This window comes from Cygnus atratus, chromosome 13, assembly GCF_013377495.2.
Source record: "Cygnus atratus isolate AKBS03 ecotype Queensland, Australia chromosome 13, CAtr_DNAZoo_HiC_assembly, whole genome shotgun sequence".
Lineage (NCBI taxonomy): Eukaryota > Metazoa > Chordata > Aves > Anseriformes > Anatidae > Cygnus > Cygnus atratus.
The window spans coordinates 3124137-3150725 of record NC_066374.1 but is presented as its reverse complement, the minus strand read 5'-3'; the positions used below and the strand labels follow the sequence as shown (position 1 = coordinate 3150725).

At 42.2% G+C, this 26589-nt stretch overlaps 2 protein-coding genes across 9 annotated transcripts in view; one reads left to right on the top strand and one right to left on the bottom strand.

Annotated features, from left to right (window-relative positions):
- Positions 1 to 19959, bottom strand: part of PAK3 (p21 (RAC1) activated kinase 3) — a 179753-nt gene extending 159794 nt beyond the window's left edge. The window contains exon 1 of the mRNA XM_035541878.2: positions 19845 to 19959. The gene's annotated coding sequence lies outside the window, so the exon portion shown is untranslated. The remainder of the gene's footprint in view (positions 1 to 19844) is intronic.
- Positions 1 to 24961, top strand: part of CHRDL1 (chordin like 1) — a 41309-nt gene extending 16348 nt beyond the window's left edge. For 4 of the 8 annotated variants that reach the window (XM_035541879.2, XM_035541880.2, XM_035541881.2 and 1 more), the window contains 8 exons: positions 10386 to 10531; positions 11509 to 11602; positions 15100 to 15167; positions 16458 to 16632; positions 19885 to 20079; positions 21835 to 22002; positions 23132 to 23221; positions 24445 to 24961. In XM_035541879.2, coding sequence (XP_035397772.1) covers positions 10386 to 10531; positions 11509 to 11602; positions 15100 to 15167; positions 16458 to 16632; positions 19885 to 20079; positions 21835 to 22002; positions 23132 to 23221; positions 24445 to 24575 — 1067 coding nt within the window. In that variant the 3' untranslated portion in view covers positions 24576 to 24961. The remainder of the gene's footprint in view (positions 1 to 10385; positions 10532 to 11508; positions 11603 to 15099; positions 15168 to 16457; positions 16633 to 19884; positions 20080 to 21834; positions 22003 to 23131; positions 23222 to 24444) is intronic. The other 4 variants (XM_035541883.2, XM_035541884.2, XM_035541885.2 and 1 more) reach the window with 2 other exon arrangements.
- Positions 24962 to 26589: the final 1628 nt, after the last annotated feature.

The window sequence follows — 26589 nt, the reverse complement described above, 5'->3', positions numbered from 1 at the left end:
GGTTTCGTGCTTTTCTGAGGCAAATATATGCAAGAGGCCTCCGCAGATGCTGAGGGAAGTTTGGCAAACTTCTGGGGGGAAAAAAGAGCATGCATTATCCCCGGTCACCATGACACTTGTGTTCCACAGTGTCCCATGCTGTCCATAATCACAGAATCACAGAATCATCTAGGTTGGAAGAGACCTCCAAGATCACCGAGTCCAACCTCTGACCTAACACTAACAAGTCCTCCACTAAACCATATCACTAAGGACTACATCTAAACGTCTTTCAAAGACCTCCAGGGATGGTGACTCAACCACTTCCCTGGGCAGCCCATTCCAATGCCCAACAACCCTTTCGGTAAAGAAGTTCTTCCTAATATCCAACCTAAACCTCCCCTGGCGCAACTTCAGCCCATTCCCCCTTGTCCTGTCACCAGGCACGTGGGAGAACAGACCAACCCCCAGCTCGCTACAGCCTCCTTTGAGGTACCTGTAGAGTGCAATAAGGTCGCCCCTGAGCCTCCTCTTCTCCAGGCTGAACAACCCCAGCTCCCTCAGCCGCTCCTCGTAAGACTTGTTCTCCAGACCCCTCACCAGCTTCGTTGCCCTTCTCTGGACTCTCTCGAGCGCCTCCATGTCCTTCTTGTAGCGAGGGGACCAAAACTGAACACAGTACTCGAGGTGCGGCCTCACCAGAGCCGAGTACAGGGGGACAATCACCTCCCTAGACCTGCTGGCCACGCTGCTTTTTATACAAGCCAGGATGCTGTTGGCCTTCTTGGCCACCTGAGCACACTGCTGGCTCATATTCAGCTGACTATCAACCAGTACTCCCAGGTCCTTCTCGGCCAGGCAGCTTTCCAACCACTCATCTCCCAGCCTGTAGCGCTGCTTGGGGTTGTTGTGCCCCAGGTGCAGGACCCGGCACTTGGCATTGTTGAACAGAGATTCCCGTCTTCTCTGCTTTCTTTCTCCACTCTGCATTTGGCTCTCTCTCACCTAGAAGCCACAGTACATGCATGCTAAGGTGGCCAGAATATGACCAGGGAATGTCTCTTGCACTAAAGGCCTCTTTGGGGAAATGAACCGCACTGGCAGAACAAGGACATCCACATTTCCAGCTGTATCTTTCTTTGCACAGGCCTTCCTGGTACAAATGGCTCAGATGATAAACATTAAGTGGATCTCTGGATACAAAGCAAACCTACTGTACCTTAGTTTCACTGGGACTACAGGAAAATAGACAAGTACTCTGTGCTATATAAAAGTACTGCTATTTGTGAATGAAATGCACTGCATAAACAAAGAGGAATATTATTTACGTGATCTTTTCCCCATATAAACACGAGGATCTTTTTGAAGAGAATATTTTAAAAAATACAGGTTGGTTTGAACACACAGCATCAGGGTTAGTCCAATCAACAGAGTTGTTCCAGGTTTATTCAACATAGCTGTGATTAAAATCTGCCTGTCATTCTCCTAGCAAGCTCTATAATCTCTTTCTGCAGGATGCCTCCCTCACCTCTTCAAGTCTTAGGCTCTGTTCTGAAATTGTAAGGATCAGATTATCAACGCATATTCATTCCTCCATTCCAAATATGTTGTCTCATACTAAATAGCTGTGTCTTATATATAATAACCATATTCCATTGGCTTGTGTGCAGTAGAGGGAAGGGCCTAGCACAGAGGATTTCTGCCTGGAGGCAGGTTTCTTTATCTTCTACTTGGAATGTCACTAGCACTTAGCATCCTTCCAAGCCTGGCAAGAGCTTTGGCTGAACCCCTTGAAACAGACACCAAGGCAGCAGGAGTCGAAGTACTCATTACCACTTTTTCAGAGCTCTCATTCCTCAGGTGACAGGATGCTGGTTCAGATACTGTGAATCAGAGCAGCTGCACGGTTGCTGACAGCTATACACGCCTATCCAGCTGTCAGGAAGGCTGTTCAGCAATGGGAAGAGGCACGCATCATTTTAAAGCTGGAGAGAGGAGCTTAGCACAGGTCCCCTCGCAAAGCAAACTTCCAAGTGATTGGATTTTCTCACTGTGTTTCTCTTCTGTACATCAGGATGTTAGAGGATTCAAACATGCAGCCATGTACGTGTCCTTGGTGCCATGGAAAGAGAAACCATGTCAGTCGGTGCACAGCAAGCATGCCCAACTACAAAGAGGGTCAAAACCCACTGCCATCCAGTCTGATACTGATATATCACTCGCTGTTGCCTCCCCATGTACGAATGCCGCAGGGTGTTACTGGTACACCATCCAGAATGAACTGTACCACCTCATCTTTCAGAACCTTCCTCTTAGCTCAGTTTCTCCTGCACGAGGTGAAACCATTACCTGCCAAAGGGAAATGTTTTGAACCAAAGCACAGCTCATGTGCTTTGAATTAGTTTTCAATATTGCTGCCCCTAAATTGAAATTAAAATGTAACACCTTGTTTGGTTAGAGTCCCCGTCTCCAGAGTTATTCACTGAAGAGAGAATTCATTGGAGAGGTCACTCCTTGGCTTCACTGGGACCCATTTGAAAGAAACGGGCTAATCTAGGCGGGGGTGGAAAAGGTGCTGTTCACCATGTGCAAGGTGGCACCTTAGGCATATTAGTACCGTTAAAGTTTTAACACTGCACCAGAAACTCCAAAAAAAGATACAAGAACTGTTTTTGCTGCTGCCAGTCCCAGCTCTGCTGTCAGATAAAAGCTGGAAGTCGGAGGGGGGGGCACACCTCCTACTCTGCGGGTGTCTGGCCCACGACAGAGCTATAGCCACGAGGGACAGTACTCAGGCGAGCTAATTTGGGGAAGTATATAACCAGGGGGTGAAATCCATCCTGAGACAGATGCATAGCCCCTGTGGGTGACAGCCCATGTTAAAAACACATTTCAGTGGTACAGGAAAACACTGCATTTTTTATACTGTGCTAGGCCTCTGGCAATTGTAACACACATTCTGGGAGTAGTGGAAGAGAGCTGGAGAGGTAACAAGGTGCGTAACATAAAGAATGCTTCCAACGGCTTATCGCAACTCTGTCCTCCTTGCATCGATGCTTGCATCTCCTAGCACGAATTGCAGTTGGTGCTAATTGGCTTTTTATTCCATATCGCTGCCTGGATTTTTTTCAGCATACTTTATAAGTTGCAACTTCACCTGCAGGACTTGATCCAGAAATGCACTTTTCCGCACGTGAATAATTTATCCCATTACTGTTATTCCAAGCTACTTCAGTGAGTATTTTGGGGCCTCCTAGGATTTGTCCTTCACAGTGGCACCTGGAGACCACTGTGTTAGCCCTTAACTTTGCTATAAAAACCACCAATAAAAAGACTCAATAAACAAGAATCATCCTTATATCTCTCTTTCTACTGACATTTGTGTAAGTTACCCTAGAGAATGATTTTGCTTGTAGGGAAAAGACCTGGACTCCATGGAGGTGGAGAATTAACAACAAATTTTTATCAAAGAGGCCTAGGGGTAGGTGCAACTCCTGTGCAAGCAAGCAGTGTTACAAAAACAGATCTGAGGTCATCTAAGTGCCATCCACTGTGTTGGACAGTGTCTCCAACCTAAGCTGATTCAAATTTCATGTATTTTTTAGTAAGCAAAACAGGGAGAAGTGCTCTCTCACTCTAGTCCCACTCCCCTTTGGCATTAGAAATGCTCATGCCCGGCACACTTCCAAGAATTGTTTCATTTTGACTAAGGACCTTCATAATTGTTTTTTGAGTGTTGCTTCTGAATAGTTATCCTGCAATTATTACGCCAATTTTAAATGTCAAGGCAAGTAATACGGCCTCACATGCTGTTATGTTGCAATTTGGGGTGACTGGTTTCTGTACAGAAGCACCACGTGAAGTGACCAGTTAGCTGGTGTCAAAAGACAATTTCCTGCACCAAGATGCATCCTAGAGAGCTGTGAAATACCTTTTTTCAACTAAACTGACTCTTCCAGTTGTGTTCACTGGGAATACAAGTGATTATGCAGGAGAGATGTCAATGCAGACAGTTGCTCCTGAATTATAACAGGATAAAATTGCTTGACTAGTGAATAGGGTTCCAGAAAAAGTCCACATTCTCTCGGTCTGTACATACTTATGCTCCGTGCTGATTCAGAAAGCATGTTTTATAAAATCCACTCTGGATTGAAATTCATAATCTATCATCTGTCTAGTTATAACGGAGCAGAGAGACTATCTGCAGAACAGTTCCCAGTATGGTAAGTTTCTTAAGGCTTTAAACCTCATGATTAATTTCAGATTGTTTAGCACTTGGTTGTTTTTATAAGAGTGGTTAATAAAACAGACAAACTGCAAAAACCAAGCCAGGCTGAGCGCCTAGCATTTCTGCTTGATGTTAAAAGCCCATCTTTTTCAGTAAATGACACTAGGTGACTCTGAATGTTGCAGTTTAAAAATAGTTTCTAAGTCAGCAAGCCAAGAGCCTGTAGGATTTTTTAAAAATGATCCTTGCCAGATGTTCTGATACTAAAATAAGCAATAGTGAGAGTGTTAAGGAAAGTACTAACAAGAACAGCCAGAATATTGTACAAGAAAGAATCTCACAGAGATGCAATAAAAACCCACAGACCCTTCCTGGGGTGCTGTGCAGGGTCCTACCGTGCAGAAGCCTTAATTTTGCCTACACACCTTCCTTGCCTAATTTGTACAACCTCCACTCGGGGAACACATTCAGTTACCACTTTGATCTGTTACTGGTTGCAGATCAGTAAAACTCAGCACAATGACTTGAAGAAAGCAAAGATTCTTGGTCTCATTGTCCACAATGGCAAAGGTCATCCAAAAAGCAACTGGCTTTCCTGTCTTGAAGGTCCAGCTTTGTAGCAGAAATAGTTTACTGATTATCATGCCATGACTATGCGGTGGTTTTGCCAGTTTGTTAGCTGGTTTGTTTGCCAGCAAGTGTACCTGTATGTACAGAAGGATCCAAGTTGCACACTTCACTGACCGTAGTAAGGCCTGGATCCTGAAACCTGTCCTCAAGGAAGTGACCCTACAGGAACGTTGCCCAAAAGGCCAGTTTGCCCATAGCTAGTTAGTGCTTTTCACTGTCTACACAGAAATACTTTCAGCGAAGTTGCCACTGATTCAAATAGCAAGAACTGCCAGTGGAATTTGTCTAAGCTATTCAAGGGATTAGTTGCAGATAACTGATGCTCTTCTGCTTCATATCCAAGTAAGGGTAAAGCATCTCAGGAACAAGCTTTTATAACAATCCAGGAAGAAAAACAGTTGCAAACAGAAGAAGCTAAAAGATGTTGTTTCCAAAACTGTCTGTGATCCACGTGACACCGTTCTGTCGCTCCCAGGAGACTGGAGGCTCCGGGAGCCACGAAGCCCCCAGAGTTCTTGGCCAGGGTCTGTGCACGTCGTATGGCTGCCCTCAAACCTTGTTTCCAGGAAACCCCAAGTCATGGGCAGACACTGTGAACCCATGCAGGTTTCCACGAAAAATCTGTGACGAGTAGATTCCACAGAGCCAGAAGATTTCTGTAAAACACTTGTGGTTTATCAAATTCATATCTAACTGTTGTGTCAGAGACTGTCAGAAAAGCATTAATGCTGCACTTAACACTAAGTTAGCATCCCTTCATGGCAAACTTCTTGCCATACTGTTTCTTCACACTCCTGTCAAATGGACACTAGGTTAGAGAACAAGTGAACTATAGCAACATGCAGTTCTAGTTCTGAGTGAACTTCTGTATCAGGCTGTACCATAGATCTGAAGTGATAGAAAACTGTGGTTTTGTAAATCAACAGTTCCTCCCAGCACAGGCTGCCATCTCCCCAAACATAACCTTAAAAAGCAGAGTTACAGCAAGCACCTAGGCTGGATCCTGAGGAAAATCTTTCTGTTAGCTTCACTGAGGCCAGGATTTACTCTGTGTGTATGGCACACCAATGAAAAACAGCCTAGATAGACAACACAAGCTGGAGAAAGCCCCACGTTTGGAAAAGAGGAATGCTGGGATATAAGAACTCAAGCATAGTCACCGCAACCTCCAATTGCTTTTTTAAAAAACTTGAATTTCTGAAGCTAATCAATTTTTGATGCAGTTGTATTCTGTTGTCTGCTTGCAAAACCCGAAACCTTCACCCAGATCCGGCCTTTAAAGATACCTACAGGGTAAATTCAAACCCACAGCAAGTTACGTGCTAAGCCTCGGTTGCACATCATAGCTCCCTGCCATTGCCTAACGGTGAAATTGTGATATGTCAGCACTATCCATGTTACTAACTCATGGTCTTATCTCGGTCCCACTAAAATCCTTGTCAGATGTAAGCAGGGCCTGTCAATTTCTGTATTGAAGTCAGATCCCTTAGCAAATAAATAGCAACCACGGGAACAAAGATACTTCCTTTTCCATTGATGCTATAACACCTTTACCCTATATGTTTTATATTGCTTCCACTGACATGCTATGAATGCCAGAAAGAAAAGCTCAGATCGAACCCAGTTAATTAGAAGGATTCACACAGATGGTTTGCCTGGTACTTTACAGAGGTGGCTAATTAAAGCAATGTTAGTCAGCACCATTAAAATGCCAGATAAAGCTTTAGGAACAATGCTGATTAGAAAACGAGGTTTACAAATCGGGCTTTGAGCAATGCACGACGTTTGCAGTTAATTAATCCAGTTCTAACATATCTTAACTGAGACACAGAGTAATGCATGCTGGTATCAACATTAATGTCAAGATTTTTCCAAGTTCAAACGTGGCAGTTATTAAAGAAATATGAAGTGACTGTAATTTCACATTCTATAGGAGAATATGAGGGAGTTTGAGCTCCTCTAACTAGCCATGATTTAAAGAGCACTGGAAAAGAAACCAAGGCAAGTCCTAGTTGTAGAAAGTCACTCACATGCTGCCTCCTCTCTCCAGCAGTTAGATGTAGGTATGCAATAGAAACAAAGCTTCCTTGCAGTTTCTGACAGATGCTGCATTTGGAGGGGATCAGCTGCACTCTTCAATGTGCTGTCTCCAATATATGACTGTCTGTATTTTTTCGCAGTAAGAGTCATGTGATCTTGATCTGAAAACTTCTTCCAAACTTGTTTCATGCAACCGAATAGTCCCATTCACTGAACGTGCTAGCAGATAATCCCATACACAGGTTTGTGCAGCATCAGGGACCTAAAACATGGTCTTATTCCCTGTAACTGAAACTGACTTTTCTTATAATTATTACATCAAAATAGCAATAGAATTGCATCCCATATTCCACAGACAGGCAGACGTACATGTGTTTTGGGCTGTCTATTATGACTCAGTTGTTATAGGCCTAAGTTCTACGATCAACCTTGAAAGAAATACAGATGAACAAAACTACTTGCTGCAACCACCTACTACTGTTGGCCAAGCAATGCTATCAGTAGATCCATTTAAAAGAAAAGCTTTTCTTTACTCGCATCTGCATCACAGTTGAGAAAGGCACAGTCCTTTGATGTCTTATTCTTGTTACTGGAAGATCTTCCTGGAACAAATAGTTTCATTCCCAGCTAAAGTGAATAATTGCACTGTGTCCCCCTGGTCCCCTGCTGATCTCAGATGGCCAGCCTGCCTCATTTTCAGGTACATTTCTAAGAGTCTCTGTTTCCTACCCCTTCTATGTCATACATGCAAGGGTCTCAGAGAGAGAATTACAGTTATTAAGGAGTCCATCTATATTCTCTGTAGACCCTGATATTAAGCAAACAATGCAGCAGCAAACCTTGAGCTGCTAGCCCACGCTGGTCCGGAGCAAGCCATCCTATTGCCATCTGTCTTCTTCCTCCTTGAATAATGTAGTGGTCTAAAGCACCTTCTTCCTAATCTGGTTAGGAGATTTCTTGTGATCATTTAATCTGACAGTGTTGGAAGCCAAGGCAGAAGTCAGAATCAGAGTGAGCATTGGCTATATAAGAAAATTGTTTTTTTTCCCTCTGCTGCTCACCTTCCTTTCTAGTTAGAAAGGCAGCAATGGTTGTCTCATTCAGCCTTGTGTTTCTGCAGTCACATGCCAGGGCTGATCTGCTGCTACCCTGTAATCCTGTAGGAACCCTACAATAGTTCAACAGTCTCATGGATATGAAGGTAAATTTAATTATATAAATAAAAGTTTCCCCATTCCCCTTCCCTTATTTGAAAGCTATAATTTAAAGGCATTTGGAGATTTCGTAGTGATCTGAGCAATGTGGCATATACAAGGTAAAACCGCAGTAAAATTTGCTCTCTTCATCCAATATGCAGAAGAGTCACAACGAGTCATTCAAGCCTGAGCCTTCGCAAGCAACAGACCACAAGCCAAACACTGTCTTCGGACAGGCATCCTACCTGGGCACAGCAATGCCCTGCAGAGGCTGCATGAACAGGCCCTCACATCCAGACAAGAACCATCTGCATTCTCCTTTCATTTCTCTTTTCATTTTCTTTCCAGTTCTACTGCTCTTCCAGCTGCCCAAGGTGCAGGGGCATAACTAAGGGTTTGGTAATCCCTTTTTCTGCTTTCCAGGAGGTCACCCTTGGAAAGGCCAAGAACTGATGGTGACATAACTCGGGGAAGGTGGCACAGTGCTGAAAAGTGCCTCTTTATTTGTGCTTTCCGATATTTGGGCCTGATGGGACAGTAGCTGAACTTGTCACTTGAATCTTTTGCTGATGACTTTCCAAGGATGTGCCTCAGTTGGAACATACATGTTGCTATTCCAGAATGTGCATTACTAGCAAACCACATAGAAAGTGCAGAGTGCGCTTCAAAGGAGGAAGTGCAACAGGAGACAGACCACGTCTGTCTCCTGAAAAGAAATGAAATACCAAGCATGGGACCCTAAATGGCTGCTAAAAGGCCAATTCCTACCATTCTCTGGCAGAAGGTTCTTTGCTGACCCACTAGATTTTCAAATACTGTAGTATTTGAAACATACCATATGTGTATGTTCCACAGTCAGATTTGATATTTACAGTTCAAAAGATCATTAAGATTTGATGAAGCCAACATAACAAAATATATGCTTTTATGGAAAACTCTAAATGTCACTGTTTAATGGCAGTGCATATCACCAGAAAACTGCTCTTTCACTTGAGCTACCAGCTGAGAACAACCATGTTCTGTGGTGTCACAGTTTCATAAAAAAATTCTCCCTGGGTTAATCTGATTGATAATGAAGGGGCCTACAGCAGAATCTGAATTTTTGGGTCAGGTTTCTTTCACATGAAAGCCCAAACCCACTGCATGCAATTTCAGCTGCATTCCTAGAAATCTGCAGTGATTCTGGCTCCAGAGAACAAACACTCCACTGTTACTTCCTTAGAGCTCTTGTTCAAAATGTCTCTTCCCATGCTGAGATGCTAAACTCACATAAACATAAATGCATTAGTGCCAGATTTGCTGCCCAATAGGTATTAAGTGACTTAGACTTCATAGGTAAAGTATAATCCCTTTGCACAGTTTGTGTTCAAGAGTTAAACAGTCTAGGGAATATTCTACCATAAGATGTGGATATCTTTAAGTCTAAGAAGAAAGTTTGAGTGATGTGGTGCAGAATTCCATATGATCTTGAGCTGAAACAGGAGGTTTCAGTGTTGAACTGGCACTGCCAGCTTGTACACTTCATTGTATAAACTCAGTTGTGCAAACAAAACGCACTGATTTGCACATCTGACATTGTAACGCATATAAGAGAAACATCAGCATTTGGGTGCCTTTCGAAGTCTACCTTTGAAAAGTTTTGCCCGTTCTGAATACAACAACAGCAACAAGGTGCAAGGGCCGCTGGGAACAAACATGCATGTAGTGCCATTATTCTCGGGCTTGTTTGCTCTTGACAGAATTCCATCATCGGTGTCACTCCTCCCGTAGGCCAGAAGGGCTGTGCCTGTGCATGGCACGGAAGCAGCATTATGCACGGCCTTTGGTACTCTCTGCTAACCTGCAACTAAGATTTCTGTCTGCTACAACACTACAAATCAGTAATAAAATAATGCCAGTCCTAAGAAGGGGGAAACCATCCTAGAAAGGTGCTAATGCCTTCTATATTAAAGCATGAAAAAGCCATGCAAATGTAACAAACAGGCACATAACTGCACCTACCCATCCTAACAGCAAGTGCTATAGCAGACACGGCAAGAGAAAAAGCAGCAGCATGAGGGATGGCCATCAGTGCTGGCACTGATGATCAAATCAAAATCCAAAGATTAACCGGGACAGTCAGCTCGAAGTGTGAATTACAAAAGTTCAGCAAAATAGTAGCATGAGAACATCACAAATATTTTGCAGCATGACAAAGCTTGTCCTTAATAAAGAGAACTGGGGGAGAAGGGAAGCTTTTCCATCCCTGTATTTTTGATATTGCTCGTTGTCGAGAACATTTGCATGAAGTGTTCCTTTCCCATTGCTTCCAGAGGACTCCCTTTTCTCAGTAAGCAGCAAAATAACTGGGAAATCCTGTGAATACAATGGCACCACCTACCATCATGGAGAAATGTTTGTGGCAGAGGGGCTTTTCCAAAACAGGCAAGCAAACCAGTGTGCCCAGTGCAGCTGCTCAGTAAGTACCGTAATTTGTCAGAGCCTTGCTCTGTCTATGCTTCATTTCGCCTTTCTAGCAGACACGACACTGAAATGTATGCAACATGTAGCACACAGCAGAGGCTGGGAATTGGGAGTTTATGCTGAAACTCACAAAAGCACTCTGAGCCAGTCTGTGGCACATGGGGAATGCCAGGCTACCTCTTACTCAAACACAGTGGACAAAGCTTACCCTGTCAAGCATCTGCTGTAAGTAAGCTTACAGTAGGCAGGCAGCAGGTAAAATATTGCTACTTGGCATATAAAAATATTTCACCTCAACCTGACTGGAAAATAGAGCACTAAGTCAGGGACTGAACCTGGATTCGTTTGGACTGAGCTGCTAAGAGCCTCACAGGCTGGGACTGGGCAGTTCTGTAGCCTGACCCTGGGCCACAGAGCTGTTCTAGGTGTCACCAAGTCAGATCCAGCACATTTGAGCAGTCCCTGTCTGAAGTACAACATCCCTCTCAATCCAACCAGCTCTTTAGTATCATGACCTTCTCTGATCAAATTATCATTGTATTCAACATTAATTACAGATTGAACAGGTGCCAACTACTGAACAAACTTTGTGACTGCAGGTTTGAATCACTGTTCAGTTCTTCCTCCACCTCAGTGGTAAGACACAACAAAAGGAGAGCAGCAGAAAGACTTTATACCAGGTGGCTTTAGTAGCAAGGTCAGATAGATTTTAAGCCTACAATCACTGCAGTTCTTTCCCTCCCCACACTTATTTCTTTTCTCCATTTTTTAAAAGAAAGGAACCTTCCTCTATGTGACAATAAATTTATGAAATGCTATCCAGATTCTTCACTGGTCTCATATTCTGCTTCTGACTACTACAGTGGCATTTATGTAAACACCCATACTAGATTTAAATATGTCCATAAAAACGTATATACAGTACCATATGAATTGATGCCTCCTTCTAAATGCTCCTTGTTTTACCGGTAGGAAGGAAATGTGTACTGTGGGCTGAAGACTTGTCCCAAATTAACTTGCTCTTTCCCAGTTTCTGTTCCGGAATCCTGCTGTCCAGTCTGCAGAGGTAAGTGTTAGTCCACCCACAGAAGGACACGAGTCGGAAAGCACTCCTTCCCTTGTCAGAGCCCTGTCTGTGCACCAGCACTGTCGTTCAGGACACTGCAAGTTTCCCATTTACTCACAACCCAAGGCATGTTGGGAAACGAAACCTCACATTCCAGCAGGGTAGCGTTGCTAGCTTTGTTTTCCTAAACTGAAACAGGGAGAGAATGCACTGATGATAAAGCTGCATGCTCATAATGAGGTAAATCAAGGCTTCAAATGATGAATTGAAATAGCTGCCATTACTTTGGGTAGGAAAGCTTTGAAATAAAAGATGAGCTTCTACCTGACAAGTTACCAGACCTGCTCGAGTTATACAAGACACACAAATTTCAATTCAGAGGGGAAGACCAATTACTCCAGTTTAAATTAGATGTTGATCTATATTCAGCTCACATCGGTATTTTACTAGCAATTGCATTTTGGAACATGCACACAGAGAACTTGATTACAAGGAAGCATACTGCCAGCCTTCCCAGCCTTCCCAAATGTCTAAACCTAAATGTCTGTCTAAAAGCCTCTCTAAATATCTGTAAATGTTTTTTATCTCACTATTGGCATTTGAATCAGCGCTTTTAGGGTATCTAAGCACCTCTGGCCAGCTCTCAGAGATGCAGGTAGGCACCTAAGGGTGCCTGAAGTTTTCAGAAGGGCCACTCTATTGTTAGCAGCGATGCCAGGCTGCTTTGAAAACCTCTCCTGCTTGCATCTCTGTCCTTCTGAAATTCTGTTTGTTTGTACTCGGGACTATTGCATGGTGACAATAAGGAGCGTTGCATTGTCAGTTGTATAGCTTTGCCTGTGGTTGTTGAGAAACACAGACTAACATAGTCCCATAGTCCACACAGTCTGAAGCACAGACACTACAGTAGGCCTTGAAGGAGCAAGATCTCAAACAGAAGCTGTGTAGTCATGTCAGTGCGGCAAGCTGTCTAAGCTAGTTAACCTACAAAGTTGCAGTGGTAATTAGCTTAAGTGTGGCACCATGCAGGAACTGACATAATCTCCCGGCAGGGCAATGCTGTGAGCTGCGTAAATACATCTTCTCAGTCAGAGCAAGGGTGAGGATTTCTGTGCAGTACTCCTTTGCCTGAAAATTATTGCTCGTTCTCTGCTGCTTTGCTGAGTTACTGCGAGGCACCTTTACAAATCCTGAAACATTTTGCTGGATAAACTGCTTATGAAGCTTTCTGACCTCAAGCAGGCAAGGCCATGGTCTAATTTCTCAGGGTGAAATCTAGTGATATATTGGTTTACATTTATTACATTGACAATTCAATTAAAGCAAATCCTTGCTATTCATATGGTTCTTGATGTCTGTTCCCTGATAATTATTGGATCTGGATTTGAAACCAACCTCTTCCAGCTACAAAAATCAAACTGCCTTTCAAAGTACAAAGCATCAGACATAGGTATGCTCCAGCCTTATGCTGCAGAATCTGTCACTGTAGCCCGAGAGTCACTAGTAAGGCAAAAGCTCTTTAGAATTTCCATATAAGAGGTGAGATTAAATTGGATTATGCAGTAAATGAGATTCAGTGTCTCCATTTATGCAGAGTTTTTTGTGTATTCCACTGTCTATAATTCTTATTAAAATGTTAAAATTGTCATTTCTCTCATAATCAACCTTGTCCTTTGCAATATGGGCTAAGCTGTTTTATCTCCCCCGTGACTCTTAAAAATGCAAACCTAAACAAAACATTTGCATCAAGATCTCTGCACAGCTCATGAGGAAGAAACCAAATCAATTTCTATTCCCTGCCTGGCCAAAAATACTAACATAGTATATTCAAATTTGCTGATTTTCCTGTTTGTTGCTCTACTACTGACTAGAGAAGGCTTCAAGCACTGTGGTTCAGATGTTGATTTATGTCAGGATTCAACTTCCTCTTAAGTTAAAGTTCTCAAAATGCATCGAGGATAAAATGATAACACGTAGTATGCCAGAAGGTAGTGGATCCATGGTGGATCTGACCGAGTGAAATCCAGCTAAGCCCAGAACTGGAGACACACCTGCATCAGCACCGTGGCTCTCCCAAGGCGGTATCACACACTTTTCCTGCTGCAGCAGCTGTCCTGGGGCAAGGACCCAAGCCTGTGTCTGTGCCTGGCCCTGCCGTGGGCCATCCATGTAAAGCAGCAGGTTCGTGCTGTGGTGGTACTGCACTGTGCTCCAGTCTAATTGCTTGGCACATCCAGAGCTAGGCTTGGAGCCACTAGCAAAACAATTTTATCTGGACCTATATCTGAATTCCAAGGCTGGGATAAATTCCAAGGTCAGCTCCACACTAAATGATTTCTCCTGTTCTTGTACAATTTTCCAAGAATCAGATATCAGTTCAAGTTCCACGGCTCGTCCTACCAAGGAACACCTCTAACTATGTTTTTAACAACTTCTTAAAGCCACATTCTCTCCCTAGCCTGAACTGATGTTTCCCTGCTGCAAATTTCACTGTGGCTCATGCTCAGTTATGTATGTATTTATGAAGCTTGTCTTTACCCAGAAAACAGCTGGATGCTACTCCTGAATAGAAACTGAGAGTTTCTTCTTCTTTCCAACTTTCCTCTCCATGAATCACATTTGGCTGTGAGGAGCCAGAGCCTGGCTGTACGAGCCCCTCACACTGATTCGCAAAAGCATTTGTTACTTCTGCCTTACATGTACAAATTGCAAGTGCTCTAGCAAAACCCCTTCTGTTCTAAAAGACAAGTCAGAATGCCCTTGCTTTGTTACGAGTGTCATTGGTGTTATGAGCCTTATTCTGTATTACCTTTATTGGCCTGATTCAAAAATAACAGTGCTGAACATCTCACACTCTGCCATAACTTACTGCAGTGTTATTCACTGGCTTCCACGTGAATTAACAAATTTTATTAAGTGAAGCATAAATAAGAAGGAAAAAAAAAAAAACAACCAAAAAGACATAGGGGTAGAAAATTTGCAGGACAAAATATGGCGTACATTTTCCTGATATATATAATACAATGTTAAAATGTTAATTAATGACTACACTTCAGAGGGGACTACAAAAATGTAATTCAGGCTTCAATTCTCAGGTAAGTTACTATCAACTGAGCAACAGTAGCTGTGCTTATGCACACGGCAGATGGAAGGTCACATGATTTAGCCTTTCTGAGAGCTAAGCTATGTCTCCTTGTCTTGAGTACCCACACTGGTGGGTACTGGAAATCATCTAGCCCATAGCATCTTGCTAAGCCACATAAATCTGGTAGTAAACCTTCATCCTGAGCTTGCTAGATATTTGGGAAGTCATCTTCCTTTTGCTCTCTACAGAATCTAGTGACAAGAAGGTCAGACTACAGACTGACACTTCTACACACTAATGCAACCTCCACCTTAAATGTAGCTGTAGAGCTGGGTGAGACTTTTCCCCTAGGTACATCCCTGAGCATTGCACAATTACTCCCCTAACTGATACTACTCTGCTTCATGTCCAGGAGATGGGGAGTTATCCTGGGAACATGCCGACGGAGACATCTTCCGGCAGCCAGCCAACAGGGAAGCTGTAAGTGTGACCTACAATTTAAAGACACGTTTTCCTGCTGTACATGCCAATGTATCAAGTAAAATGAGAAAAGGATATTAACAGGTCTGGCAATGTATAGGAATATCTACTGCAGCAAACTCCTTAATAAACTCAACCTGAATGCATGAGTAACTCTGAATTACAAACTCCCATGAGCTCCTGGGGGCTCTGGATTTGGTCTTCATTGTATATGCTCTACAAGAATAAAATTCCAAAGTGTTTTGTTTGCTATGCAAGCAACACTTCAAAATCATAATTACAAACTCTTAATTTCCCAGTTGACATACATATGTATGTATATTTACGTTAGGGGCTTCACTGCCTCTGGGATTAAGAGTAACCACTAACAACTTACTCCTCAAGAGAGGCTTTTTATAACAGCATTTGGAGAGAATATTAAGAGCTTTTAAGCATTAGGCACACTACCCAAATACATGAACCAACAGGTCTTTGGATTAGTGAGGAGAATCATGCCTCATAAAATAACTGCTGTAACACACACTATTCCTTCATGCCCATGGGTATTTTGGAAAATAATTCTCTGAAAACAACCACTGTTTTTGCTCTGGAAAACATACTGCACAGACTACTTCCCTCTGCAAATCCAATGAGATTTCCCTGTCTGTGAGACAGATTCCAGCAAGGTTCAGCTCAGTCTGTGTGAAGTCGGCCAGCCCTGGCCCTGCAGGAGAGTTCAGAGCAGCTGCAAGCAAACAAGGAGCTGGACAGTCATTGTGCACGTGTGCTCTGCCACTGCAGCCTGAGGAGAAAGCAGTTCTGATGAGGAAGACTAGACAGGCTCACCTATTCTTACCTAATCTTGAAGCAGACATAAGTAATGAATATGTCTAGCCCTGAACTCCATCTCTAATAAACAGAGTGAAATAGGCTCTTCTGCAATGTGATTCATCTCCTCATGATGTAGAGATCCACAACAGGTCAGATGAATCATGTTCTAAAAGTGCTTCCCTGTCCACTGACTAGATCAGGGACTTCAGATGACCAACTTAGATACAGACACCTAGACCGAATGTAGAGTGTGGTGAGATGAGTTCCAGCTGTATATGTGTAGATGACTTCATTGCCATGTTATCTAGCTGCAAAACCTGTATGGCCTTTATTTGTACAGTGCCACTCAGTATTTTGAGGCCTGTTTGATGGTGGTAGTGGCAACAACCGCTGCCTGCATTAAGCTTCTGGTACGGCTTCTTTCACCACACTCATTGGCGCAAGACATTTACTTTCCTGCCCCTTTGTGTCTCGCAACAGAGACACTCGTACCACCGCTCCCACTACGACCTGTCGCCCAGCTCCGCCAGGCAGGTGGTCAATGTTCCACGATTTCCCAGTGCCAGGAGTAACCGCGGAGTCCTGCCAGATCCCCAGCAAGCATCCGGAACAATCGTACAAATTGTCATCAACAACAAGCACAAGCACGGACGAGGTAAAGATGAGTACTTCTTATGGTATTACCCTAGGTCAGGCACCTACCTACAGCTCAAAAAGAATCCTCCAAATATACAGCAGAATCTTGGAAATTCGCACTAGTATCAAGAGACTCAGTGCAAATCAGAAAGGCAAAAGCAACAAACTATTAAGGGTACGAAGTCAGCTCTTGACTGAGGTCAGTTGTGCCTGCACATACTACAGTGCATTTCACTCTGCACAGGCACCACACTGTTGTGCTGCTCTCTGAATCACTTTGTGGGATCATGCTACATAGCTCTGAGAATGTGTGCTGCTGTGACCAGCCAAGCGAGCACTCAGAGCCAGAAAGGACACTACGATGCCCTTAGATTTGCTAGGTGGTTTTACACGGTGACTTGTCCAGTAGGGAATAGACAGTGGTTATTTTCCTTACACTCTCCTGTCTTGTAATTTTACTAGCTGTAAAAAGCACGTGTTTTAACTATCCCACAAATCTCAGACCATAAACTTTTGCCATAGTATCAGGGAATTTTCTGCCTCCAAGGCTTAGCAAATTATTCTCAAGAATACTACCGTTAGGTAGTTGTCTGAGATGCAGGGGGCACTTCTCCCCCGTGTCTAACAGCAGAGGCAAAGTAAGCAATTAGCCTAGACTGGATGCCTGAGCTGTAACCAGGCAAAGTCAACCAGAGTAATGAGTGCCTTCTGATAATATGAGACATACCACATTATGGGGACAGCAGGACTGCCCATCTGCCAGACTGTACAAACATGACGGATTCCTGCTGCATTACAGAACAGACAAAAAAAGAGGGAAAATATCAATTCTCCCGTTTGTGGGACAGCAGGTGCTGTACAGTACAAAGGGTAGGATGCTCATTTCCTACGGGGGGGCGGGTACCTAAGTCACTAGAGGTCTGCAGGGACAGGCCTAAGAAGCCATAAAAGAAATAGCTGGAGAAGTACATGTTCAGAAAAGCAGCTATCCACAAATACCAGTCAGTAGGTACTCAGAAACTACCCACAAAGAGTTAAAAGCCCTTGTATTAGGGCCAACTAATCTTTTAAGGTATTAACTAACAGAAGGAATGTTGGCCATAGGATCTTTATTATCCACCTGAACAACCATGAAAAAACATTCAGATCATGCCAGTGTTTTATGCTGAATCTAGGAGCAGGAATCTCCACACAGTGCAATATCTTTGACATGTAATTCACACATGAAGACATCATCAAAGAGATTTCTAACCGATTTGTTTCAGCAAATAAAAAGCGTACAGACGAGTAGCATATTTCTGGATGCAGTAGAGTAACTGCCACAACTTCAGACATTCACTGCCTAGAGAGTGTCTGAGTGACCCCCACGATGGACACCGGAATGCTGACCATGTATTTTCTTTTGTTCTTATGCAATTAACAAGTATTTTATTAATTAACGCTTGAGACACATTTCAACAAGCTAAAAAATAAACACGTAGCAATTATCCTGAAATGAAAATAATGTACAATAGCATGGGTACAGGTTTATAATTCTGAACATGAAGAGTACTAAAACCAGGGCACCTGGAAACTAGAATTTATGTGCCATATTTGGGCTTCCACTGGAGGCTTCATCTGCTACCTCAGAGTACTCATTTAACTGTTCTGTGCTAAATAAATCCTTGAAACAAAGAGAATGTATCTACACTCTATCAAGTAGTAACTCTTCCCCTGTCAGGAAGTATTATGTCCATAAAGGATCTGGAGAACTCTTGCTGGGGAAGCAATCTGTATATGCATAGATATAACTAATAATACAGTATTTAAGCATGTAAGGAGCCTGCTGAGTACTTACCAGTTTTATCTCATTTATAGTTTTTTCTCTCATGGTCTCAGTATACAGACAATACATTATTTGCTTTTATGTGAGAATAAAAACTGTTTTCCACCTCTAAAATAAAACCATGTCTTAAGAAAGAGTTAAAAAGTAGCAAATTATAAACCAAATGATAGCATAACCCCATGAAAGACAATACATTACAAAGAACACTCACCATAAATCTCAGTAACTCAGTAAAGTATAAGCCAGTTGGTCACATCTGTTACCAGTTAGATGTAAATTTCAGATTACAGATAAAAATTAAATTGCTTTTGAAAGTTACAGGCAAAATAGGAACATATTTTACAAATAAAAGCATTAATAAAAATGATGGCATATTAGAAGAATTGGAAATATTTACAATATAGCACAGCTTCACTTTAGTTGCTTTTAGAAATCTGGCAGTGCCCTTTCTTTCACCTTGTTAGGATTAGTTTGCATTTTTCTTTGTGTTTATAAAATATTTAAAATGAAAGAAGTAAGGTTTATAGGACAAATGCAGACATGGTGTAAAGTGATATAATTCCCATTAACTGCAGGGTGACCCAAACTGGCTTCCACCAGGTATGGATTTTTCCACTCTCCTTTTGCAAGCTGTACTTCTCTGTCTCCCAGAGGCACTGATGAAAAAATATTCTGAGATGCTTAGATGCTATTAGAATGAAATTTCAGTCCCATGTGCATCCTTTCAAGTTAATGTTTTCTTGTGATTCCCAAAGCCAAATGTCCCTATATACCTATAGACATACACATCTCCACAAAGGACTTCTAACTTCATTTTGCAACATTCCCTTGCTCTTGCTCTGTGTTCCGTAGCAGAAAGTCCCACATGAAAGTGAAATAAGGTCCAGGTGGCGCTAATCCACCCTGTTGATATCATGGCTCTCCCTGCAAAAGCCACGTTCAGCTAATGCCAAGAGAAGTTGTGCAGATGACTCAGTAGCAAATGTCATGATTTTGCCAGCTGCAGATTCAGTTCTAGAAGCCAGAGCCAATTTAGCAGGCTGTGTCCTGTGTGTGGACTAAGAGCAGGAGGGGGAAGAATGAATTAGTTTTTTAAGCTGCTTAATGATGCACAACTGAAATGCGTGCAGTGGAGAGGAGCTAGTCAAATACTTGACTCAGCCACCTTCAATGTCCTCCTCAAAATAGTGATGGATACTGGCATCAGCAGATTTGGAACCAAGGCAAATCTGCTCAGAAATGAGTGATCACAGGCTCAGACTCATCTGAAGTGGCAAAACTCTGACTGAAGTTAACAAGCAGTGAAGTGAGCCAGAGACACTAACAAATGATAGAGGGAGATACTGCTTTAAACAAATGTGCGTGAATTAAATGAACATTTGTGGAGGAGTAGCCAGTGAACATACCTTTTCCAGTTGTACTTCTTCCTTTTCTCTTCTTTTGTAGTTTGTGTTTCAAATGGCAAAACATACTCCCATGGTGAATCTTGGCACCCTAATCTCCGGGCCTTTGGAATCGTGGAGTGTGTGTTGTGCACCTGCAACATCACCAAACAAGAATGTAAGAAAATTCATTGTCCAGAACAATATCCCTGCAAATACCCTCAGAAAGTAGAAGGAAAATGCTGTAAAGTCTGTCCAGGTAAAACAAAGAGTTGATCACAGACCACCTTTTTTCTGTGCATGTTAAGGGGCTTGGCTCAAGCCTTCTGGTCACAAGATCTGATGAAAACTGCAATAGCAGTACCCACTGTTCTAATCTGTGTGCAGATATCACAGTGTGACAGGCAGAGCTGCCTGGCCAGCCCTCCTTTTAGCTGCTGTTCCTCAAATGGGGGGGGCTTGCTGCGTGGGGCACATACATTCTGATCAGTCACTGCCTTTTTCTCTACTGTTAGTATGACTTCCTGACACTCATTTCCAAAGAGAAAATTACAGAAGCGTACACAGACAGTTCATTACTGTCAAAAGACTCTCCCATCCTTCCCCCACTGCAGTATTCTCAGAACATTTGAACCATTTTCTAGCTTGTGAAATGTGCATGGACCTAATATCGTTTCTCCTTTTCAAAATGTACCAGCAGGATTCAAAACTTCTGACTACAAAATGATTGGTGTCAATTATATAATTTAATCCTTAAAATAAATACTAATGTATCGTAAATTTAGCATTAAGTTTCTGTGCTGCACTAATGATTAAACTTACGTTGACATGCCTAGAACTAGTGAAAAATCTGTTAATAGGATGAATCTGCTGGTGGTCTGCCAAATGATCAGGCGTGTTGCATATGATAAAAAGAGTAAAGGAGCATCCAATTCCCTTCTGTGCCTTTGAACTTCTTTTCTAATCTGTATGGCCCATTTCTGTGCTTAGTTGGTGATGCATTGGGTGGAAGTGCTCTAAGGAAATGAGTTGTTCAGTTGCATACGGAAATCCTTCATAGAACACACACTGCACTTTTTCTCTTGCTAGCCCTGCTAACTGGGAAAAAGCTCAATGCAGTGGCCGTAGGTTGGAAGGAGATGTGTATTTGGGCTTTTTGGGGTACTTGTGGATCTGAGATCCACAGCTTTTAACTCATCTGAGATGAGAACAGTCAGCAAAACTGGCTAACAGGCTTCAATGGAAAATGTAAGAGCAAATTGAAAGTTACCATCTTTGGGAGATTCTGTGCACCAATTGTTAAGAAAGCTGAATGTCTTCTGATCTGTCCTCTGAGTTGCATCATCTCTCTCGCGTTCTTGTCCAACTTCCAATTGCCATCAGAATAATGACAATTTCCACTTATATGCCCTATGACTTTCCCAGGTGGTCATGAGATAACGTGTGCTGTGTCTAGCCAGCCTTGCACTGATCTGCTGGCTGGCCACATCCCTGTGTGCTGACCAGCCAGCTGGCTGCTGCTGAGCAAAATGTGTAGGTTCTCCCTGCTCTTTTCCTCAACAAAACAATAATTTGGGTCTCTTCATTCTCTCTAACCACTGATTTTCACTGTTATAATGAGATAATTAAATTTATCTCTGAGACTCCTAGTGTTATTGAAAAATGGACAAGTTCGAAGATCATGAGGAGTCTCACAGACCCGTACAGCATATTTTGTTACAAAACTGGATTATAAATACAAATACTGTCTTGCCACCACAGACAGGCAATCAGAACCTAGCAGAACAGAACATTATTAAATGTCTAGGGCTTAGCTGGAGATAGATTTGAAAGACCATACAAGTGAACATATGAGCTGGACCCAGTAATCCTTGTGGGTCTCTTCCAACTTGGGATATTCTATGGTTCTATGAAAATTCTAATTTTAAACTAAACCTGCTTGGCTGTTGGTGCCAAGTAAGTTCTAGAAGACTTGATTACAGCTGTAGAATGTGTTTTGGGCTTTTTTAAACAGAAGAAGTGCCAAGTCAAAGCTTTGACAACAAAGATTACTTCTGTGGGAAAGAGACATTTCCCGTCTATGAATCCGTTTTCACAGAGGAAGGAGAAACCATCAGAAAAATTGCAGTAGAGACTGAAAAGCCACCCCAAATAGAAATACATGTGTGGACAATTAGAAAAGGTGAGTTGAGTGGGTTCTTTCTTTAAAAAGTGTATCGTCTTCCATTAAAATCCCAGAGCGATATACAATCCAAGCATCTTGCGACTGCTGTTCTAGCTATTTAGGATATCACTACTATGGCCATGTCAAACACATTTTGCTGAACAAACACCATTAATAACACCCGAAGCACTACTTCTATAAACTCCAGGACACAAAACCAAATCAGCTGTCAGTAATACCCCTGGTAATTTATTGCAGAGGAATGGACAGTAGGGTTTGAAGCAAGTGTTTGGAGGTTCTTATTTGGATGGACCCAAAAGCTTGTCACGGAAATCACTGTCTGCCCTATCAGCCTTACTAATATGTACCTACATCCATGATGCTCTAGAATATTGGCAAGAAATGTATTAAGGATGGAAGCAGTATCTTTTAGTAGATCAACTTGTAAAGTTAGAAGAAAATTGAAAAGTTTTCAGAAGCCCATGCATTTCTGCATATCCTGAACAGCTAGTGTAGTTAAATTATTACCTTCAGCTCCCTCAAAATCCTGTCTACTTTATCCAATTTAAGCAAAAAGCACATGATCCTCATAGGAAAACCTCATGTAGTGCAGCCCTTACCATGGAGATGATACATCTCCAGAATGCACTTTAAAGCACAAAGCCAAACCCCAGCTGTGAGCAGAAAGGAAGTCCCAGGGGGGCTGATGGTTAATAATTACTCTGTGTGTTCAGGAAGCCACAAAGCCCTGTGATGAGTTGACAGTGATGTTGTCTGCTAACTCATGACAGGCAAAATGGAATCTGACAGCAAAATTATACTGTTTTTATCCAAGACACTGGGATTTTGGCTTCTGTTGCAATCTTACATTTACTCACACTAAGGAAGGTTTCAGCTATGTTGGAAAAGAATCAGCTAATTCTCACACCCCTCAGAAACTCTCTGCAATCATAAATCCACAGAAGATAAACACTGGGGTAGCAAACAGAGTCAGAAAGAATAGGCTGAAAATCCACATTATCGGCAAGGATTATTTCACAATGTGGCTCGACACAGCAGTCATTCTACATAAAGGCCGGGCAGCAACCCAGGCTTAGAACAACAGGCGCATTTCCAGTAACACACACTTCTTGTTTCTTTGCTGAAGGGATTCTGCGCCACTTCTACACTGAGAAAGTGTCCAAGAGGGAATTTGAAGAACTTCCCTACTTCAAGCAGATAACAAGGACAACCCCTAGTAAGTAAAATTCTGACCGCGTCAGATTTCTATTGTCCATATAATTACAGCCTTGAAAAACATGCCATTTTACTCAACACAGTCAAGCAGATATACTCATTTTCCTCCAATACATGGCATCAATATGTTTAAAATTAAATAATCAAAATACGGCAATTTAAAATACAAATGCATGTAACAAAAACTCACGTCCAGGCTGTGTTAGTCTCCTATCATTCTGAGAAAATGTAAGATTGTCTGTTTCCTGCTCGTACTGCTATAAGTCTGAAATATGGCTGATGTCAGTAAAACAGCACAACTGGACTTTATTTAAGACAATATATATAATACTTTTATATACACATAAATATATACACATATATATTTATGTTATATATGAAAGAAACCTTTCCTATGTTCTTAGTTATATATTTACTATTAAAATCTGTCTTTTGAAAAGATATGCAATTTATTTATCACTCTTGATTCAATTTCTTTTTTGTATTTCACCCAGCTTGGGATATGACACTTAATGTGACAGTTTAATTGAGGTATAGACATTTATAGTTCCCAGTTCTTTTGCACTAGAAGTTGACATTTTTTCTGAGGTCCAATTAGGCAAGGAAGTATTTTATCCAGGAATACTTGGTTCTTCGTAATATAGTCTTAGTTCGAAGTAGGCACCTTTTCATCTAGAAGGTTTCCTAATTTTTTCCTTTCAGCCTTCTCTACACTTATCATTATCTGTACTATCATATTCTAGTTACCAAGACATCAGGCATTTCTATTAAAATTATCAAAACCCTACAGAAATACTAATATCCAACAAATACAGTTTGCATTATACACAGATAGGCAGAGTTCATATTGCATGAAAAACTTTGACTTGTTTCCTGACTTTTAAATACTTGGGTTTACCATCAGATTTCAATTCTCAAGTCATTCTGTCATAAAGCAGAGGATCTGTTTCCATAACTGGATGAAATAAACAGGGTCAATTTATAGTACTAGTTGGTTAAAGAAAGGGATAATATTCAGGTCCTTGTTTATTATTTGTAACAAAGTTATTTTGCATGGAATATGTTACATGATTGTAAGATACTTCGAATATTTTCCGTGGGAGGATTGGACATCCTCTCTGACCACTGTGAATCAGTTTGTCTGGAGAGTGCTTGTAAGTGACTCCAAAGTTCCCTATGCCCTTTCTAAGTCAGTATCTTTCTCCTTTGTATTTTTGTTTTCAGGCCAGTGGAAAATATTTAGCGAGGGAGAAGCTCAGATCAGCCAAATGTGTGAAAGCAGAGTGTGCAGGACTGAGCTCGAGGATTTGGTAAAGGTTTTGTACCTTGAGAAGTCTGAAAAGGGTCACTGTTAAGGGAGACAGCACTGGAGGGAGAAACACAAGAAAACTTATGAAAACTTGGATCTGCAGCTGGACTGCAGGCTTATTTTGCTTAAGTCAACAGTTGCCCTAAAAACCAAAACTATAATGCAGTAATTATTCACATCATGCACAGCAAATTTGCTGCTTTATGTGTAGTGGTCTGTGTCAACCAATTCAAATATCTCCTCCGAAAGACTAGGAGGCTCTGTATTACTGGTGGAAGAAGGAGAAAGAGAGACTGTACTTTCCCAGAGTTGCATTTCTTTACAAGTTAAAAAAAGAAAACAGAACATTTTTATTATTATTATTTGGCAAGTTATTCAAACTAATGAAAAGAAGGACACCTAATAAATGTGCAGGAGCTATGGAGAGCATTATTTCCTGTGCCGAGTTTATATCATTTCTGGTGTTGAAATGACTCACGGATCTTTTTTAGTTGTGGAGGAAAAATACAAGTGATAAAATACTTGTGTTGGAGACATATAAAACAGATTTAAACTAACAAACTCCTAAGCATCCTGCCTTTGGGATGATGTCTTGTAGTTGAGCAAACTGAGTCCATAAACTGAACAGCAGGTGTTAGTGACAATCACTATATTTTTGTAGCAACTTGAGCAAATGTTCGCTTTTAAGTGGTTTTCACTGTGTCCACCACCCACTTCTCTCAAAAATGTAAGTATTAGCTCCCTATCACAGCCCTAATAAGTTCATTCTTCTGGGCCCTATTAATGCACAGTCCTGGCTGATAAACTGCCTTCTGAAGTGATGTGAAAGAAGGTGGTGAAGTAATTGCAGCATTTTCAAAACTCCTGGAGGGTTAAACCTCCCAATTAATACCTCCTTAGAGTTGCAACAGTGCTTAATTTATTTGTTCTGATTTGTTACAAAACTAATCTGCATTTTTCTGATGGTGGCCTCTCAGTTCTCAGGCTTCAAGGACAGACCTCTCCCGTGACAAATACCAAACAGCTACAGCAAGCCTCTAAAACACAGCAGATCTGTGAAAACTGTTATATTGGTGAAAAAGAAATTTGAGATACTCTGTTAAATTTAGTGTAGCATGTCTACAGTGTGTTTAAGAAAGGTGGCTCCCATCTCCAGAAAGAAAAGAAGTATAAGGTCATTACTTCAAAAACTGTTTTCTCTGAACGCGAGTCACCAAAATGCTGCACTGCCTCATGGCTGCAGTGTTGGATTAACTCCCACAAAGCAAGTGACTCTGCCTGCTTTTGTCCCCTTTTTCTACTCCACAAGAAGGAAGGAATACTGATGTTCATACACACACTAGGAAACAAAGCTTTATGGAAATGGTTTGAGATAGGGGCTGTGTCTTCATAGGGATTGAAGTCAACAGTGACAGCAAGGATTTTGAGGTTTGTCATCCTGCCAGTGACAGTACTGCAGGGTTGTACCCATTTCTAAAGGGATGGAGGTGTGAGAGAGCTGAGTGCTGAGTGCCAGAAGCCAAAGCCTGTTTCAGGCAAAGCTTCGCCACCCTGACGGGATGCTGGCAGCCTCCTTCTCAGCGCAGGCCTCTCGGGCAGGCTGCTTCATGGCGCCCAGCCTGCCTCTGCCGTGGGCAGCATCGGTAGGAGTGCAGCGCAGGACTTCTCAGCAAAGAGGAGCAAGTGAGAGGAACAGACAGAAAGTGACAGAAAAGCTGAAGGGAACTAGGAAAATAATGTATAGGGTGATCCAGGACATTGTGGCTCTCCAGTCCTTAGCAATCTTGCCTCTATATAACCACTGCATTGTCCCCAGGCCTGGTCAGAGCACAGATAACACATAGGAACATTTCCCTCCCTGCCAAGCACTCAACTCAGCCCACTGCGTAACAGGAAAACATGCTAAAAAGGGAGCATTCAGGTAGATTTGCAGTAATAAAACACTCTTGCCTGCTATCAGTAAGAGCCAAACCTCCTTGGGCCGCAGCGTGGATACCTGCTCCAGTGCGGGCTCCCTTTAGCCCTCAGGGAGCTCCGGGCCTGGAGCCTGTCCTGCCCTG